The sequence below is a fragment of the Anser anser genome (assembly GCF_964211835.1).
Source record: "Anser anser genome assembly, chromosome: 4".
NCBI classification, from domain to species: Eukaryota; Metazoa; Chordata; class Aves; order Anseriformes; family Anatidae; genus Anser; species Anser anser.
Window position 1 is genome coordinate 62195322 of NC_139724.1, and position 19088 is coordinate 62214409.

Sequence of the window (19088 nt, forward strand, 5' to 3'; positions counted from 1 at the left end):
ATCACAGTAAATAAAGAAATACATGAAAATTGAGGAATATGGCTTAGTTTGTGACTGCAATATATAAATACCTTTTTGCTCCCTCTCCCACATATCAGAAGCTTAGAATTATGACCTAAATACTTCTTAGACACCATACCAAACCTGAACTTTTCCTCTCATCCACTTAATAAATGTCAGTTCAAAATGTAAATGAATTTATTTCATGGTGAAGCATATTTCTTAAAATAAAGTTGTCATTGTTTACTTGATAAAAATACAGTTTTAGGACTATCTGAAAACCCTCACAAATGTTGCTCATTTAGCAAAGGCAGGAGGGGAAAGAGAGGCTCTGCCTGATTTCCTTCCCAAATCTATGGCATTCACCTAGATCATGGGTAACCCAAAGCACATTATCCTGTTTTCTAATTTCCCTAGGAAATTAGAATATACTTGTCTGAGCACTGAGAAGAGCCTGATGGTTATCATACTACAGAGGGCTTAGGGCAATGCTTCCTTGTCTGTGGACTTACATGCCCTTTAGTTTTACAGCTGTCCACTTTGTATGGATTAGCTAAATATTTGCATTACTTATTTGGTGACTAGCTGTATCTCTACGTAGGGCCCTGTCCTGAGGGATGATCTTAGTTCAAGCTTCTGCTTCATTTGTTTCCCCAGTTTGTTTTTGTTCAAAACCCCCAGGGGTTTTGGCCCTCCCCTCAGCTTATTTTTTTTTTTTTTTCTTCCCTACTATATATATGATTATCATCCTGGACTTGGTTCTTGTATCACACCTATTAAACCACTAAAAGTGGTATTATTTTATTAGCAAACTCTAAGGTTTTATTTCTGTGAAACAAAATGCATTCCTAACCATGCACTCTGCACAAATTGGTAATACAAGTGATATAATAATAATTAACAGTTAATGTTCAACTCTTTTCATATCAAGATGTTCTTGGGCAACGTTGGCTTATCACTGGATCACATGCCACATAAGATCTTGTTGATGATAATTTTGATCAGAAGTATACTCAGGTACTCAAATTTAACAAACAGTTGGGCCACAGATGGCAGTTAATCTAGTCTTTGACTAAATTAATAGCTTTCATAATTGGGTACACATGGAGCTGTTTAAACATTAAGCACGGTGCTCTTAGGTATCTTTAACAAGAGAAAGTAGGGTTGTTTTAACCAAAAGATTTGTGCAGCTAGGAATAGCAGGAGAGTGGGCATCATAGGAAAAAACAATGCAGTGATTTCTTTTCTTTGCAGAGCTAAATGCAACAGTAAGAGTAGAATTGGCTTGTTTGATTAAATTCAAGAAGTGTTCTTAATTTTTTGGAGGTAGGAACCTTCTTACTGTTATCCCTTTACTGGGCACAGAATTAGCTTAAATATTTGGGACATGACATGTTTTTTTAGAGTTTCCCCTACTCTTAACCAACAGATTGCCCACATGTGAGAATAACGGGAGAGGAGTTTTAGTTACCAGCAAGCTAGCATGCTTTTCCTATACTTTTCTATGCTACAGAGGAAGTGCAAGATGTTTTAAAATCTTTTATTTTCACTGATAAGAAATATTGATCCTAGGAGTGAAAAGATTTTATTTCCAATAATTTGTTGCCGATAATAATGCAAAGCAATTGTGCAAGGTCAGCATGGAAATGGAACTGAGACTTATTTTAGAAGGCGCACTCCTTGTATGAAAAGGAGCACTCATGGGGGACAAGGACGCTGCTGAGGAGCTTAATGATTTCTTTGCATTGATGTTGGAGGTGGCAGAAGCTGGAGAGATCCTTACGCTGAACCCTTATTTCTGGTAGGAGGGAACCTGGCATCGGACCTGTCTGATACCAAAGTGTCTGTGGAAGATCTATGGAAAAAGTTGCTAAATAAACACTAAAAAAAATCATCGAGACTTGAGTCTTCACTTGAGTTCTAAATGAATTTCAGAATGAAATAGCTGAGTTACTACTGGAAGCGTGTGACCTCTCATAACTTCTTCAGACCTGTGGACTGGAGGTAGCATCACTAGAGAATTGCCACCTTCAAAGCAAATAAATAAATAAATAAATTAGAATGAGATCAAGATCAAAATTGCTTTGGATTTTACAAGTAACTAATTCTATTCCAGTTTCATAGTCATATAGGTAAAAAGATAAAAGATTAGAGCCCACTTTAACCAAGAGCAACAAAAGGTATTGGTTAAAGGCATTCCCAGCACCTCCTTTGGTTCTCCAGCCTGAAGGATTATTTGAATAACACCGGAATCTATTTTATGGCACTAACACGTGGCTGACAAATGTTTAGAAAAGCTGATTGTGAGATTGCCTAAGAATAAGAGAATCAATCTAAATGGGGGAGGACTTGTCACAAGTCTGTGCAAGTACTCAGTATTGTGAAACCTGCTCAAGTGGTGGTACACCCTTGGCTTGTAACAATATTTACTTGTTTAACACGTAAGTTTATTGTTTTTTATTTTACTTATTATAAATAGTAAAGCACTAGAGTTATGACAGAGTCTCTACCAAAACATTGTCAGTTCTTACATTCATATCTCAAAATCTTTTATTTTTTTAAGCCCAAGATTATGGAATCAAGTGAAGACGGGAGACTTTTGACTTCCACTTCAAAGAAATTCTAGACATAATAATGCAGAAAGGGTTAAATACATCCCTTGATTCAATCCTAAACTGAAAGACAAGGTAAAAAAAAAAAAAAAAGGCACAATAGAAAGTAACAGAGAGGCTAGATGGAAAAGCAATGTGTCTGGATCACCATGGCACAGCACCCAAACTGGAAGGAGCAGGATCCCAGCCTTACTCTGACATGGCGACAGGGCTTTCAGACCCACACCTCCTAGCTAGCCATCTTTGCTGCCTGCTGTGGGCACACATTGCTGGGGAATGTAGATAACTAGCTGTGAAAGTGTCCTTCAAGGCAAATGGTGAAAGCCTAAACTCTTGAATTTTAAACAAGAGGAAAGGGAAGAAAGCAATGTTTTGTTTTGAGGAAGTGGACTTGCATAAGATAGAGGAGGAAAAGACTCATTCTGTCAGCATCTGAACCCATGAATAGCTGGAAGGAATAAGGCCGTTTGGGGGTGATCAAATTATGGAAAATGACAACAGCAATGTTGCACCATTTCTTATGGTGATCCACAGTAGATCTACTCTGCCATCTGTCTTTCTCAACAGGAGTCCAATGAGGAACTGTTTGGTCTGTCATATCCATCCTAGTGTGACTTCATTTTTTGTTATCTGAGGGGATTACTTCACACAGTCCCAAAAAAGGAGTACTTAATGTGAATCTCTATTTTTTCTATTAATTTGTTTGAATTAACATAATACAAAAATAGTCTTTAAAAATTAATGGGAAAAACTTTATGGCTAGAAAACATAAGAAAACCAGAAAACCAAGTTTCAGAAAAGCTACTGGAAAATAAAATGAACATAAAAATCATTCCATATCTTTGATTTTTAAAACCTACATTTGAAAAAAGGTACAATAAGAAAATAACAGTTATGTTAAATGTATTATCTGTCTTTGCAAAATATAAATTTTATTGTTGTTCCTTTACAGCAGTACTGAGACTGATTAAAATCATATGAAAAGACAAATATTGAGAACTGCAGAAAAGCAAACAACCATTTCAAGAATTGTCATGTGAAGGCCATATCAAACTAAACCCTGTAGCACTAATCTAGCTAGGTCCTTATTTTCAAATAATTTTGGGTCTGAGAAATTGTATTGCTCTCTTTTTATTTCACTAAAGAAGTGGTGAATTTCATTCACAATGTTCCCCCTTTCTTTTTCTTCTACTTTTTTCCAGTTTGAGATGTTTAGCTTGAAAATGGATGAGACAAAACTGGTGGGCAAGGAGGGAGAAGGGAGTTAAGTGGAGAATTCAGAAGGTAACATAACCTAAAACACAGACAATTCAGCTAAGAGAAAGGTTATACGTAAAACTGATAAGATGAAGTTTACAGATGTAATAAAAATAGTTGTCTTAAATCAAACCATGAAAAGCTCTGCTTGAAGAGGTAATAACTGTGCAAGTGATGTTCCAGGAAATAAGCTGCTTTACTCGAGTGACCGATGAGCCATCCAGTCTCATTTCCTGCCACCTCCCATGGTGGGTGCTGGTTTGGTTGGCTATGAAATAGCAGACTATGCCAGAAACTACAGGAAAACCTACCCAGTGTGATGTCCCATGTAAGGAAGAGTAGTATTGGAGAAACACTATCCTCCTTAGCTTAAATTGTAATTAATCTGTGGTCCGCAGAAGAGCTAGCAGCCCTTGCGGTATTTAGTTTTAGGGAGTACTTAGCTAGCGTAATTGTAGAAGTCATTCATGATGACAGTAAACAGTTCTTTGTCTTTTCACTAGTGTAAGTTTGGATTACCGGCACGTTGCCCTGATGACTGGCTCAGTATTTCATGTCTATCTCTAATATTAAGCTGCAATTAGTGATCTATTCTCTCTGGGTTTAATGGCAGTATATTTTCAGCTGCAGAGTTGCTCTGGTGATGGCATACTTAAATTACTTAGCCACTTGGGAAACTTTAGAGAGAGTGAGTGACATTACTCAGCTGTGTGGAACATAGGATAACAGTTTAAATGGAAGGACAAAAACAGCCATATTTGACAGATAGTGCTATGGAGACATCACTTAGGCATATATATAGGATTTTACCTTCCCTCTAAATTTAATTTTAATAGTCATATAATGACATGTTAAAACAGCAGCTTAATCTATAGAAGACTATTTTTTCCTCTTTTTTTAATTTTTTTTTTTTATTTCAAGCTGACTCCTTTCACTTACACACCTTTTTCTGTCAGGCTCGTGCTGAAACATAGGATGTATCATCCTCAGAAAAGCACTTAAAAATAATAAATGTTTTAAATCAGTACTGAACAAAAGTTGTTATATTTCTACTTCCAAAGTACTCTGATTGGCTTTTAAAAGATAAAAACACAGAATATTTTAGGTAGTTTGCATATTAGCATCTAATATCACCTTGCAAGCATGTATTGTTTAAAGCTTTTTTTTTTTTTTCCTACCTTAATATCCACCAAACTGTAGCTCTGCTTTGCGAAGTGATTCTGTGAAGTAACATTTGGGATACCGTTCTGATCAAATGTGCTCAGCTCGCCATAAAAATTGTTGTCTTTGTTTGTTTTGTTTTCTTTTGTTTTGTTTTTTCTTTTTTTCTTTTTTTTTTTTTCTCCAGCTCTACGGTTTTGTCCAAATGGATTGCAGCCCTAATACACATGCACTCTTGCATAGTAAAGTGTGTGTGATGAGAAAATGACCCCTTGGCTACATAAGCAGGAAAAGTGTGGCACAGAGTGGGCCACCAAAAACAACATCATACAGCTTGTGCCCGTCCACTCTCCAAGGATGCTGAAGGGGAAGGTAGGTTTAGGCCATCTGTTTCATGTTCTGGTCTGCGGCTTGCAAGTACCTTGATGGGCTGTTGTTTGAGCCATAAAAGATGGCAGTACTGCCACGGGATGAGAATGATACTTCTGCTGCTCAGAAGCCCACAAATTAATTCTACTCATATAAAAAAAAAAATGTGGAAATCAGTATTAAAAATCTTTATCCTGAATCCCGTAGCCCATGGCAATGTTTTGCAGTCAGTCTTGGCCCAGCCTTTGTTGACTGCCTAAAGAGTTGTTTATTTTAAATGAGTTTGTTTAGCAGAGCAGAGTTGGAGAGCAGAGAATTTACCATGGTATGATCAGTCAGATTATGAAAGAGGGAAGCAGAATATTAAAATGCCAACTTTAGCTTTGTCGTGCAGAAATAATGAGAGATATTTCCTCTTCTTTTTCAAACATTTTTGCTTCTGAAGAATCTTCTATTATGCTGGAAACCTAAGCACATTTGCATGTTAGAAAGCAAGATAAAGCAGACTGTGAATTATATTGTTATAGAGAGAAAAAAAAATAGGTATAAAATTCAGAGGAGGAATGAAAACAGGGAAACTTGAAAAGGGAAAGGACTTCTCTGGAACACGTTGAGAATGATACCAAATAGCTCTGAGCACTTACAGTTCTTGTGAAAGCATGGGGAGGTGAATAGTCAAGTATTGGGCAAAACAGAAATATTCCACGAGTCTCTGTCACCCCATTTCTGTCTCGCTCTTGACAGCAGTTCAGATGGTGAAATGGCTGGTTCATAGCTGGGCCTTTGAAAACCAAATAAAGGAGGACAAATGATGCTGTATCAGGTGGTGTGATAGTGCAGCACACTGGAAAGGAAGGCAAAAGGGGACTAACAACCAGAGGGGAAACGCTTGCTCTTTGCAACTCTCTGGCTTCTGTTTCACTCTCGGGGTTGCACTTCATTTGGTGTGTTTTGTCTACTGTTTTTTGAAGTACATTTACCTCTTGATAATTAGTAGGTCTGAGCTGATTCAAAATCTTGGCTTCAGTGTATTACTAAGTTTATTAAAATTATATGCAGGTTGAAAAAAAAGAAAGAAAGAAAATGAAAAATGAGGAATTGTAGCTATACCTAGTGGATTTATTGAAATATTTTAATAAGTTAGTAAATGAATAAGGTAACAACCAATCTCCTGAGAGTAGCTAATACTTACAGTTTGAAGCAACCAATTTTGATTTAACAAATTGGCACTGGTCCAGGATCACCCATAAAATTCTTCACAGTGTATAGTATATCCTCTACAGACAAATACTATCCCCTTTCAGAAGTCACAGTGTAGTTATCTCTACAACTGTGGTAACCCATACAACCTGACCCACATTCAGCAAACAAACAAAATTATCACATATTTGATGAGTCTGTGGCAGTGTACATAAATATAGACATGTGTGAAGTACTAAATTTCCTTTCCTCTCCTCATTCTGATCCACTGCTGCTTAGGGAAAGGTTTCCATCTTAGGAACTAACAAAGAATTTATTTGTGTACCATGTCCACTCAGCAGAAAGATAACCCTCATGGAGAGGGCCTTGCAGACCACAGCTATGCATATGGCACCTGCATCGTTTGCATGAGTTGTTTTGGAGGCAACCCCTTTCTTCAACCTCGTAAGGGAACTTTCCGCCATCATGCTGTAATTAGAGTAGATGAATTTTCTCTATAGCTCCTTGGCAGAGGGGAGCATTGCCAGACCCTTAGCCTCTAAAGAATAGTGATAAACTCAGATCTGAAAATAACGTATGAAAATTTCACTTTGGGTTCCAAAATGGTATAAACCAACAGTTCCATAAATGTCTTAGTTAACCACGTAAAACTGAGTGTATCTATCATAAATATTTACTGTGTCGTTTTATTGTAAGCCTTGCTTGCCCCAAACAAGGCTAGTTTGATACATGGCTGTTACATCTCTATTAAATCAGCTAGTATAGTTAAAGTAGACAGGACATGAAGAATATTCGTGTTCTTGAAAGCTTGGCTGCTTTTAGATAAGTTAGTTAGATGGTCTGGTAAGAAAACATCTACTCACATGCAAACTTTTTTTATTTTACCTAATTTTTTTATTTTACCTATTTCGGTCCTCACAGCTTTAAGAGCACTATGACAAGAACATGCAAGAAGAAGCATTTTCCCATTTTTTACCTTCCTTTATGACAGATACGGATGTTTGTGAAAAACAGTCATCTGTCTGCAATAATCAGGTTTCATGTGCTTAGAATTAGGTCAACAACGTGAACTCAAGTATAGCGCTGGCTTGATTGGCTTAGTGCTGCCTTTCTACTTACGGTAAGCTTCACTTTATGAATTTCTTGGTCATTTTTTAGAGGCAGAGATTCAAAGAGAAGTTTTTGGCCAAAAATGTTATTGTTCATTTTGAAATTCACCTTGGTTAGCTTTCTATTAACCTGTGCAAAGACACAATTGTGCACATATATTGAAAGACAGCAATATCAACTGATGCTGATGAGATTCCCAAAGGCAGACCCTGTAATTAAGAGAGAGCAGTATTTTTCATTTTATATACTGCTGAAACATGCAGTCACTGAACAACAAGTATTCTGCAAGGAAAATGTCTCAGGTTTAAGATTTGTTGCAAGGCACACAGAGCCCCTAACACAGATGTCCGCAACTGTAAAGGATTTCAACCTTTATAAAAGAAGTTATGTTTTTAAAGCTATTTTTGCGTGACTTCATTCTGATTGAGGATATTATGAAATTCTACTTCTGAACTATTAGATTAGTCATGATCTTTTCACCTGGGCTAGGCTGCTTGCCGCCATGGGCAGGTTTCTCATAGCACTCCTGCTGCACTGCACTACAGCTGCTGGTCTGGTTTCTGCTGCTGGAGGCTACTTTCCTCCTTCACTGGAGGAAAAAGAGTAGGCTGTATATCAAACCTGGAATAGTGGAGGTATCTGCTGGAAGTAGCTGAAAGAGTAGGTGGATCAGTTATGCCCTAAACCATACATATCAAACCACAGTGGCAAAATATTTATCATTTGCTAGCTGTCTGTGCTTACCTCTCTCGGGTGGAAGCTGCCATCCCTTAGGGGAAGTAGCAGGATTAAACATTTGTTGCCTATTCAGCATTTCACAGTTCAGTGCATCAGCCTAAATCTGTGAAGTTTGTGGTATTTTAGCATATAAGATTGTGATCTTATGCATCTTTATAATGTACTAAATCACTGGAATATGTATATTGCATATAGATTTAAGCAGTTATGTTTTGGTAATCTAATATTCACAGTGATTATTAAATATCGCTTGTTCAGTTTGGCTAGATCCTGTACCCAAATGACCATGTTAGTGTTTGTTGTGAAATCTCCTCTAGCATTTATTTTTTAAACCCTTCTGTTTTCTGTCATCGTTTATCTTTCAAATATTAATAGTTCTCTGCAATACTCATTCATAAAGCTATCGTACAATTCATTATTTAACCCTTTTTGTTTTACCAGAAACATTGACAATTTCCAGATTTACAAATTGTGTTCATGTAAGGGGGGAGGTTCACCATTTCAGGACATACTCATTTCAAGATACCATCTGCAAAGGCTTTGTCTGTTCAAGTTAAACTGTTTTAATTACACTTCATCCTTACTCCCAGTTTCCACAAAGCAGTGCTTATGTGACAAAGAGCCACGCAAAGCTGTCTGTACAGGAGTGAATTTCATCTTTGGGGATTAATTATAAAGAGGTTTCGGTGATGAACAGTTTTGTAATGTATCAATAAGACAGTTAAATCTCCCCAGTATGTGTTTAAAAAATTTTTAATTCAACATTTCAGATTATGATAGGGATGTAGATAAGCTCCTGTGACGATTTTATTTTGTCTTCACCCCCAAATTAATATATGAGAGATGAAACGTGCCTAAGGACCATAATAGTAATTCTTATAGCTTTAAACAAAATTGTACTGGACTTTGCCTCCAGAGCCATTTCTAAGTTAACTGACTCTGATCCCAGAAAAATTAGCTAGGATAGGCAGCTAAAAAGAACCAAGTTAAAATTAGCCCTCACTGCCCCTGGCTCTGCCCTCAGTCAGTCTTGGAGTTTCCTTGTTCACAACAGTGGAATCACTTCTATAAAATCAAGTCCAAATCCATGTAAGCAGTAATCTCTTGGCTGGGAAGTCATTTTGATACAGAAGGAAAACCAATGCAATTAATTTAAAAACAACACCCCTGAGGGTTTGACTAAACAAGATCCTTGGGTTGCCTGCTTTAGTTTTAGATTTGGAAAAATAAGGCATCTCAAAGGGAGGGAGTTGTTCAATACCTAGTGTCTGACATCTAGGCAGTATTTTCAGAAGGCCTAGGAATACAAAACTGAGAGAGCTAGAAAAAAAAAATGTTTGAAATTCTTTCCCCTTTCCTCCCTCTCCCTGAAATTCACCCTCCAGCTTGGTCAGCCATGTTTAGTTCTTTTTTTCTGCAGTGCCTGGAGAAGTCTCTCCAATGGGACTTGCAACTAGAGCAAAAATGGTGTTAAATGAACAAAAGGGAGTGGGGGCGGTGTCTTGTCTATTTTTTATTTAAACATAGGCATCTCAAAAAAAAAAAAAGAAAAAGGAAACCCTCCTCAGATGAAGGACATTTGTGTCCATATGAAACTATGATGACCTCCGGGGTTCAATTAAATGAATAGTTTTTAAAATTGCTGTGTGCTGAATTCATTAAGCTCTATTAGCTGCTTTACACAAAGTTTATTTTTATGAAATCTCTTTGGGAAAAAAAAAAAAAGGATAAAAGACGTGACCTGTCATCTTTTACAAAAGTTTAGTTCATTCCAGTGGAAACAAAGGTGATCTTCATGGCTGCGCTCTGCAGGCAATCTCTGAACGTGTCCTTCGCCCACAAAAACATCTGAACAAGTTCAGAAGGAAATGTATGCAAAGTTTTGCACAAGAAGCAAAAGCACAACCGGATTTATGAAGCCCATCTTGTGAAGAAAAAATAGATACATATACATTTTTAACAGTTTTTCCTTCAGAGGATATTATTAGTTTGAAACCGATGCCTTCTGTCCTCACACGGTTGCGATTTACCCTGTGTGGGCTCTGATGATGCCTTGCAAGAGTTGCCCTGGGTTCCGCTGCTTCTCTGAGGCGAGGCCGGTGACTGTTTGAAGTTCAGGGCAAGTAAGAGACACGAGGTGCTCGCAACAGATCTGAGGTGAAGAAGGAGGAAGCGAGGAGGTTGCCAAGCTGCTGCTTGCTGCTACTCACATCCCCCGCTGGGGACGGCTCCGGGGTGGGCGTTCAGCTACACCCCTCCCGGCTCCCCTCAGCGGACTACAACTCCCGGCATGCATTGCCGCAACCCCCCCTCCCCGCCGGGCTGCTGCAGGTGGCGCGCTGCCCTTCGGGATTTGTAGGCCGGAGGGGGGACATGGAGGGGAAGCGGGGCGGGGAGGCGGGGGGGCCGGTTGGCGGCCCGGTTACCGACCAGCAGCGGGGGGGGGAGCCCGGAAGGCGGGAAGGGAGGAGGGGGTGGACACGTGTCAATCACCCCGCCAGGCGGCGCGCGCGCTCCCCGCCCCGGATGCTAAGGGAGGAGGTGGGGGGGGGCGGACGGGCGCGGGCACGCGCTCGCCGAGGTTTGAAGGGGGGGGGGGGGGAGCGCGCGCTCGTATGTAAATGAGCGGGCGTGAGGTCAGAGGCAGATGGAAAAGGGAACAGACAGAATGGCCGCCGCGGCTCCCGCTCCTCCTGCCGCCGCCGCCTCCTCCTCGCAGTGCCGGAGCCCCCGCTGCACGGCGGAGCGCAGGGGAGTCCGCCGCGAACTCGACTCCTGGCGGCACCGGCTCATGCACTGTGTGGGTAAGCGCCGGGAGGGGGCTGCGGGAGGGGAGCGGGGCGGTGAAAGCTCGGGGGGCTCCGCGGCTGGGAGCGGGCACGGCAGCCCCAGCCCGAGCCTCCCCCTCCGGCTGGCAGCGGGGATGAGGGGCGGCGGGGGGCGAGCCGAGGTCTCCTGAGCCGCCAACGGGCGGCGCGGGGTGGGCGCCGCGGCTCGGCTGAGGGCCGCCCGGGCCCTGCCTTCGCCCCTTCCCCGGCTCCGGCTCCTTTTGTCTCGGCTCCCCGCAGCCGCCCCCCCCCCCCCCCCCCCCGCCCCTTCTTCCATGGGGGGGGGGGCGGCGGGGGTGGTGTGTGTGCGCCTTTAAGAGCGAGCCGCTCCTGCACTGACGGTTGGGATTTGAAGTTTTCCCTCCCCCCGGGAAGTTGTCATGGCGACGGCAGTTCTCCCTCACTCCCCCCCCCCCTCCCACCCCGGGGCTGCCCCGGCCGCGAGGTTCCCCCCTCGAGTCACGTGACCCCCCCCCCCAATCCCAGCGGGGGCGCGCGGGGCCCTGGCGCCGTTCCCGGGCGGGGCGGGGCGGGGCGGGGGCGCGCTCCCGGGTACCTGCGGGGCCGCGCCCGGCGCCTGCCCCGGTGCGCGCTGCGCCGCCCGCGGCTGGCTTCGGCCCCGGGCTTTTGTCCCTTCGCTCTCTTCCTTTCTTACCCCCCCCCTTTTATTGTTTTTGTGTGGGTTTTTTTTTTTTCCTTCTGTTTCGGGGCGCGCACGTGCCCGCTCGCTTGTCTCGACGGAGCTCACCCTGCTCCGGCCCCAAAAAGCCTCGGTCCCAAAGGGCCGGCGGGCAGAGCCCTGGAAGGGGGTGACCGAGGGGTGACCCTGTCCTGGTGCTGCCGCTGCGTGTTTTGGGGAGCCCGGTGGCTCCTTCATGCATGCTGTCAAACACCTTTCTGTATACTACAACACCTGTACGTGTGTGCGCTTCCTTAATCCTTCCCGTTTAACATAACGCTCTTTAGAAAACAAAATGCATTTCCACATACTTGTATATTCATCTTCCACTTTTGTGGAAACAATTAAGGTTAACTAGAATACATAGCGAGAGCTAGCTCATCGGCACAGACATCGTGGTGCACTGCTGAAGCTGACGGGCCGATGCCCCGCACAAGTTATATATGAAGCATCCGCTCCTCTGATTACATCTTGCTTGATGGCATTTCCTTTTTAAATCTAAACTGGGATCCTAAAAGCCTGCTTGACAGTTGATAACTGAAGGGACTTTGAGCTGTAGCAGTGTGCTATCAGATGCATTTAAGGAACACGGCGCCACATGACCAGCGCGGACAAGGAGTGCGAAGAAATGCAGTGAACTCTCTGTAAGATAAAATGTCACCGTAGACTGGGACCTCTGCTGGGCAGATCTGTTGTGTTTGAGAAACTTCTTCCAAGTCGCTTTGGGGTTGCTCGTTCACCGAGATTTGTTATGTGTAAAACCAGAAAATAATTACTTACACTTTATGCAGACCTGTGTTATCACTTTGTGCTCTCTTATTCCACTTGAAATGTTTTTTGGGATATAATTTCTTCGTATACTCATATGCAAAAATTAATTAATAGATAGGAGCCCTTTATTATGATTAGCTCCTGCTGAGGAGGAGGGGCATGGGTTATGGTTTAATAGTTAGACAAGAGCTATCTCTGTTAAGAACTGTTACTTGGCACGCTTGTTGAGTAGCCCTTATCTGAGAGAAAGTGTAAACGCAGTGGCAAGAAAGTGGGTAGGTAGTCAGTGTAATGGAGGTAGAGTACACTTAACTGCTTTTATTTTCAATCCTTTGAAATTCTGCAGCATTAACTTCTGCAAAGTAACCCCCTGTATTGGTGCTAATTAACTTTCAAAGTAGAAATGGTTAATTATTCTCCCTCAGCAAAGTATTCCTAAAGATCTGAAGAGTCTTACCAAAGCTAGTGTTAACTGGAAGGTCTAAACAATTGCCCAATTCACGGCTGAAACAGCAACAAAGGGGAGGGGAAAGTGGTGAATATGATTGATATTTGGTATAACTTCGGTTTTTTTCCTCCACCTTTTTCAAGAGTTATACCTGTGTAACAAAGCGAGGAGAACGATGTGGCAAAGTAGTAGTCCACCAGTGCCTGAGCTAGCTTAATGTCAGTCCTAAAAAGAACCACATTTCATGTGTCATTCTACCCTTAGCGTTTTTTTATTACCAAAATTGTTGAAAGGTGATGTGACATTGTGGACTGTAGTTTGTTAAGCAGTATGTTAAGAGAGCGAAGCAAGAAAGCAGAGGTTCCTTCAACGTGTCATCTGCTAGCTGTTTGGATGAACAACCTTTTGATTTCTTACATTGTTTGCTATATTGATGCTAAATCTGATGCTTGCATTTCTGTGCTATGGTGTCGCTTGGGCACCTTGAAATCCTTTATATGTGAAGGATGCCTCACCCATATGCTTTACGGAAATGATAAACTGAGCCAGAGGTAATCCTTCCAAGACACTGATTGCCCAGCTTGAGGCTAATAGTCAACAGATTGTTTGTATCCACAGCAGCACGATGAAAATAACTCGGTTGTCTGAAGTGTACTGTTTGCTTGAGGGTCAGTAACGGTTAGGGACCTCTGCTTGAAGGGTTTGATTGCTGAATGGGTTTTTGTTCATCTGTCAAAACCTCATTGCAGAATTGAATGTTTGCATGGGTTTAAGAATTAAAAGCTTGTTTCTTGCCAGGCTATTGTGTTAATTAGTGACTTGTGGAATATTACTTTAAGTCCCGGGTCAAAATGTTCAAGCACTTAAAGGCTTGGAGGAAAAACAGTGAAAATTTCACTGAGATTTCTGTTACTTGTGATCTAAATGTATTTGAAAGTATCCCAAAGAACCCTTCACGTTGTAATTGAGTGGAATATATTCACATAAATCCCAAATAGGTATGCTGTATGAAATGGCTGTTCAGATGGTAAGCTTTGTGTATGTTACTTTGATCACTAACATTCCTAAGATGCCTAGGCTTCTCCTTCTGGCTGTGCCTTGCTCCAGAGCACCTAGCTCTTGCATGACACCAAGCTCAAACCTGGAGGCTCTCAGAAGCCAGCTGCAGCTCTTGACTCTGTAGGTGTTCGTGCATCGTGCACAGGACGTGCCAACAAGTTCTGTTCAGAGCCCTGCTTACAGGTGTGTTTTGTCCTAGGCACAGTCTTTGTTACATAACTAATAAACAAGGTACCCTAATTCCAAATTCCGTGTTTATGAAAACTGCCTGAAAGCTTGGAGTTAAAGTACCTAACTCATCCAACAACTGAATTCCACGGTAGTGTAAATTGAAAAAAAAATTCATAGAGGTGTGTATCAGAAGGGTACCACACCCAAATTTTGAGTTATCTGTTTAAAACTTTGCAGTGTGAAGTGGTTATATGCATTCCACTGGGTTGAGAGGCTTTGTTGTGGAGCTATATAAATGTAGTGTCAGACTGTAGTCAGCCTTAAGAAACAGGATCTATGCAGTTCTCTGAAACAGTCACTGACCCCACTGATCAACTTTACTTGGATTTTACAGGCAAAGTGTTGGCAGGTATGTTGAGCCCACATAACTTTCATGGCATGGGCACAGAGGAGAGGCTTAGGAATTGCTAAATGAAAAAGCTACAGCATGAACTGGTGCTTTTATGTATATTACCATGGTATCATCTGTGTTAAGCAGAGACTCTTTAATGGAGAGTGCCAGGTAACTCCAGTCATGGAAGTTGAAGTTTTCTTACTAGGGCCTTGCACTGTATTGTGAAAATACGAAAGAGTGGGAATGATCTTTCAATGTGGAAGTAAAAGATTTTAATAATAACCAATTCTTAAAAAATAAATGCATCATTATTTAGGAGAAGGATAGAAGTTCTCCTGATCCTTTGGTACAGCTCGGGGGCATGCATTTGACAGGAAATAGCCTTAGAATTGCTTTCTTATGAAAGCTGAAAGTTGATCAAAATGAAAATGTAATTTTTGGTATGCCTGTGAAATCAAATCATGCCATTTCCTTTGCTTTCAGTGTCACTTGTTTCAGACTTTTTGCTTTCTAAACTAGGGTATATCAGTAAATCTAATTGTTTGTTTTGATGACTCTAAAGTTTCAAAGTTACTTCTTTTTTAAATATTTGAATGTCTGCTCCAGCTTGTTCTTTTTGAACAAGTTAGTTCTCAAGTGGAATTCCCCCCAAACCAAAGGCTTGTAGCTTCTGCACTTGGAATTATCCCCCCTGTTGGAGCCCTCCTGCATCAACTGCTTCCTGTCTTTATCCCCGCAATACACAGGAGTGTCCCCACTTTTCCCGTGGCTGTAGGTCCTCTGCACAATGTCACTGGGTTTTGCTGTTTTGTTTTGTAATGCCAACGCAGTTGTAGGTGACTTCCTACAGCTGCCAGAGTGGCAGAACTACCTATTTCGCTGTACATCTGCTATGCTCTTGTCTGTCTGCTAGTGCTGCAGACAGCCAGTATCTGCCAGCACTGGTGCTCTGTTACGCTCTGTTACACTGGCAAGGCTATGTGCAGGAACGTTTTTCAAAATGATACGTGCTTCTGTGGTACTCTGGGCTCCTTAAACAGCCAACAAGCTTACTGTGGCCATAAAGTCATTGTCAGGTGTGAGCTGTAATACCGGTGTAGGGTCTTCTGTGGTTCTGTCATGCTTTGAGCTGTGATGTAACCAGCAGGGTAATAAAGAAAACGTTTAGACCCAGTGCATGTATATATGTCTTTGGAGGCTTCTGCAGCATATCACATGAGCTGTCTTTGGATTGAAATACGAGAAAACACGTGGGGCTTGCTTTGCTTGTTTTGGAATATCATTGCTTCAATAAGCAGTGTTAAATCAGCTTCTTTTCCATGTTTTCTCACAAGCCTTGTCCAGTTCATCAGCTCCTCTCTCAAAAAGTCATTGCCTACTGTTGTCATTATGTGCTTTTAAAGGGATATCTTATATGGGATTCCTGAGAGAAATTTTCACCTGGGAAAACAATACAGAAGGTAGGGTAATGACTTCCAGGGACTTAGTTTAAAAAGTTGGGGGGAAGGTGCAGCACTGTTGCGTATACCTAGCAGCAGATGCTTGAGTAGTTTGCTGATCTGCTGTGAGCCTGCAGCTGTAAGGTGGTACAGAGTGTGCCTCTGTGACAGGCAAAACGGTACCTGCTGCACAGACCACGCGGGATGCAAGCAATGCTCTGCTGGAATTATTTGCCCTCAGAACAGAAATGTGTTTTGGAGCATACAAGTACATACACGTGTCTTCGGTAGTGCGCATAAAACCTGTGATTGTTTTTGTGCTCCTTGTCTCTAGATATTAGCATATGGAAGCAGTTCAAGTTTTTAAGTGTTCCAGGAACTGCTGTAATCTTTGTCTATGGTTTTAGGCATAGCTTGAACTTTCTTATTGTATGTTCTTACATGGCAGCTGTTTATTTTTGTGTGATTGATAGTGAGCTGAGAAATTTGAACTCTGCTGGTCTTTCTGCATTGTAGGCACTAACAGCTTAAGCTGTAAATTCTGTAAACCAATAAAAAATGGCGAGATGTGTTGTCATTGCAACTCGGTCTGTTTTTTTTCTTTGAACTGGCATTCAGTAACTCTGTACAGACCTCGAAGTTGGTAACTTTTGTGTTGATACATACCACAATTCTGTGGGTTTTTTGGTTCTACGCTCATTGTACCTTCCTTCATAGTTTGTGTAGATGGTATAAGGATTCATTCATTAAACTACCCAACAAACTAGACGATAAGCTTAATTTTTTAAAAAAGCTAACCTAGCAAATGAGGGGAAACGTGGCAGCAGAAAGAAAAGGGAAGGAAAGGTCAGATCTCGTTTAGCTTGGCTCGGTTTCCTAGTCAGGTTTACTACGTACCTGCTGTTTTTCCTTCAGTCAAGTATAAGTGGCTTCACTAGAGAGTACAAGGCTTAGGATTTTTAGTAACTACTTCTAGCAACGGGTTTTTTGGTGGTGTTCAAAATGAGCTAGAGACTGAGTTGGCTGAACAGCATCCCAACCAACATGATCCTTGACAAGAGCAAGGTTACAGTACCGCTAACAATAATGTGTTTCTGCTCATTCTCCTTTGTGGTGGAACTGGTCTGATCCAGTAGCCGACTGCCTTTCTGTTTTTAAGTGGTTCTGAGGGTCCTCTATGGTGGTTGTTCCTCTTGGTAAGTTTTCTGTGGAGTCTTCCAAAAGGGCTTGCTATGGTAATAAGCACTAGTAATCGGGGGGGCAGAAATAGGAGTTTGTCGTGCCGATCAATTCATCGGATTAGTTTGTGCTGTTGAGGAGCTAGCTGTGCTCTAGCTCCTGGCAAGTAGCCAGGGCTTATGCTGCCTACAGCCACAATGGGAAAAATGAGTACCTCTTCCCCTTATCCGCCCCTGCTGTTTCTTTATTTCTCAGCTCTATTATATGGGTGTTTTGAATAGATAGTTACAATGGATCCCTTCTTCTTGAATATGACTCAAGTATCAGGGCTTCGAACAAGGTTGTTATTCTAACCTTTAGAGTTCAGTATGTTTATGTACAGTGTAGAGGTCAGCCAGAGCTTTATAGACTTCGCTAACTTAAACTTCTTTGTCCTCGTTAGGACCTTGTCTTTCATGTTATTCTTGAACTTTGTTTTCTTCTATGTACACAGGGGAAACTTTGATAGCTTGGAATATTGACAGAGATATGAATTTGTGAGATTCATATTTCTGGTATCAAACTCCTGAAAAGTAGGATGGCGTTATAAATTTAACTACCATATATTCTGGAAGGGACTGAGAAGCTTGTTTGAGGGTGTAAAGCTATTATGTGATCTATCTCTTTGTCACTGCTAATCTACCACTTTATCCTTCCATCTGCTAAAGGCATAGAAAAGCCAGGAAGAAGGGAGGAGAGAGTAGGAAGGTGGATGTAGTGGCTCATCTATTTGAGACTGTAAGGGAGTAGATGATGTATTGCAAAGAGCAGGGGATTCTGAATCTGCAGAAATGGATCAAGATACAGAGGTTATATCCGTTTTTATTGGATGTGGTCAGCTGCAGGTGAATTCTCAGATCAAAGACCCATGTAGCAGGCCATCATCATCTTTGTGTCCACTTTTGGCACAGACCTGGTTCCTGTGTAGTATCTTGAAGCTGGATTAACCCTTTTGAGATAAATGGTTCATTCTTTCCAAAATTTTTGAGGTCTCAGCTGTTATTTTGAATTGTCTTTGGTTCTCAACATCCATCTAGGCTTGCATCTACGTAGCACCATTTGTTGTATTGCAGGGGTGAGAGGGGTAAATGTCACTAGATGTGAATTCTTAATTTTTTTTTAAGGTCTGGTGGTAAGTGGAAGATGACTGAACTTGTAACCTCTTCTAATTATGTTCCTCAGCTTTCAGGTTCTGTATAACTTTGTAATGCCATGCTTTTTAAATATGGAACATCCTAGCTTTTGTGGCGACTCAAGATCAATTACTCATGTTTAAAGAGCTTTTCAGTAGAAATATTTACTGTTTTTGCTGTGTCTTATTCTGAAATACTACAAACTGCTCTTAAAAATATTTATAATCTGAAAATTAAATATAATCTTCCTCACTTTGCAAGTCTTCACTACAAACTGTCGTAGTTAAAGGCTAGTTAAAATCTTATATATGAAGACTAGTCACCCCTGTCATAATTCTACTGCTTTATAAGCTAGCTTTCTAGTCTGCTTAGCCACTGATAGGTCAGGGGAGTATTGAATAATCCAGGGTTGAATATGCTGCTGCTTTTCATAACTCATACCAAAAATCTTTGCAGATCATATTTAAAAGATTTTTTCATTCTTAAAACTACACAATTTTA

The 19088-nt window shown here is 41.4% G+C and overlaps 1 protein-coding gene across 11 annotated transcripts in view; it reads left to right on the top strand.

Moving 5' to 3' along the window:
- Nucleotides 1–10967: 10967 nt before the first annotated feature.
- Nucleotides 10968–19088, top strand: part of LCORL (ligand dependent nuclear receptor corepressor like) — a 79570-nt gene continuing 71449 nt past the window's right edge. For 8 of the 11 annotated variants that reach the window (XM_083835754.1, XM_083835749.1, XM_083835748.1 and 5 more), the window contains exon 1: nucleotides 10968–11251. In XM_083835754.1, coding sequence (XP_083691880.1) covers nucleotides 11095–11251 — 157 coding nt within the window. In that variant the 5' untranslated portion in view covers nucleotides 10968–11094. The remainder of the gene's footprint in view (nucleotides 11252–19088) is intronic. The other 3 variants (XM_083835758.1, XM_083835755.1, XM_083835760.1) reach the window with 1 other exon arrangement.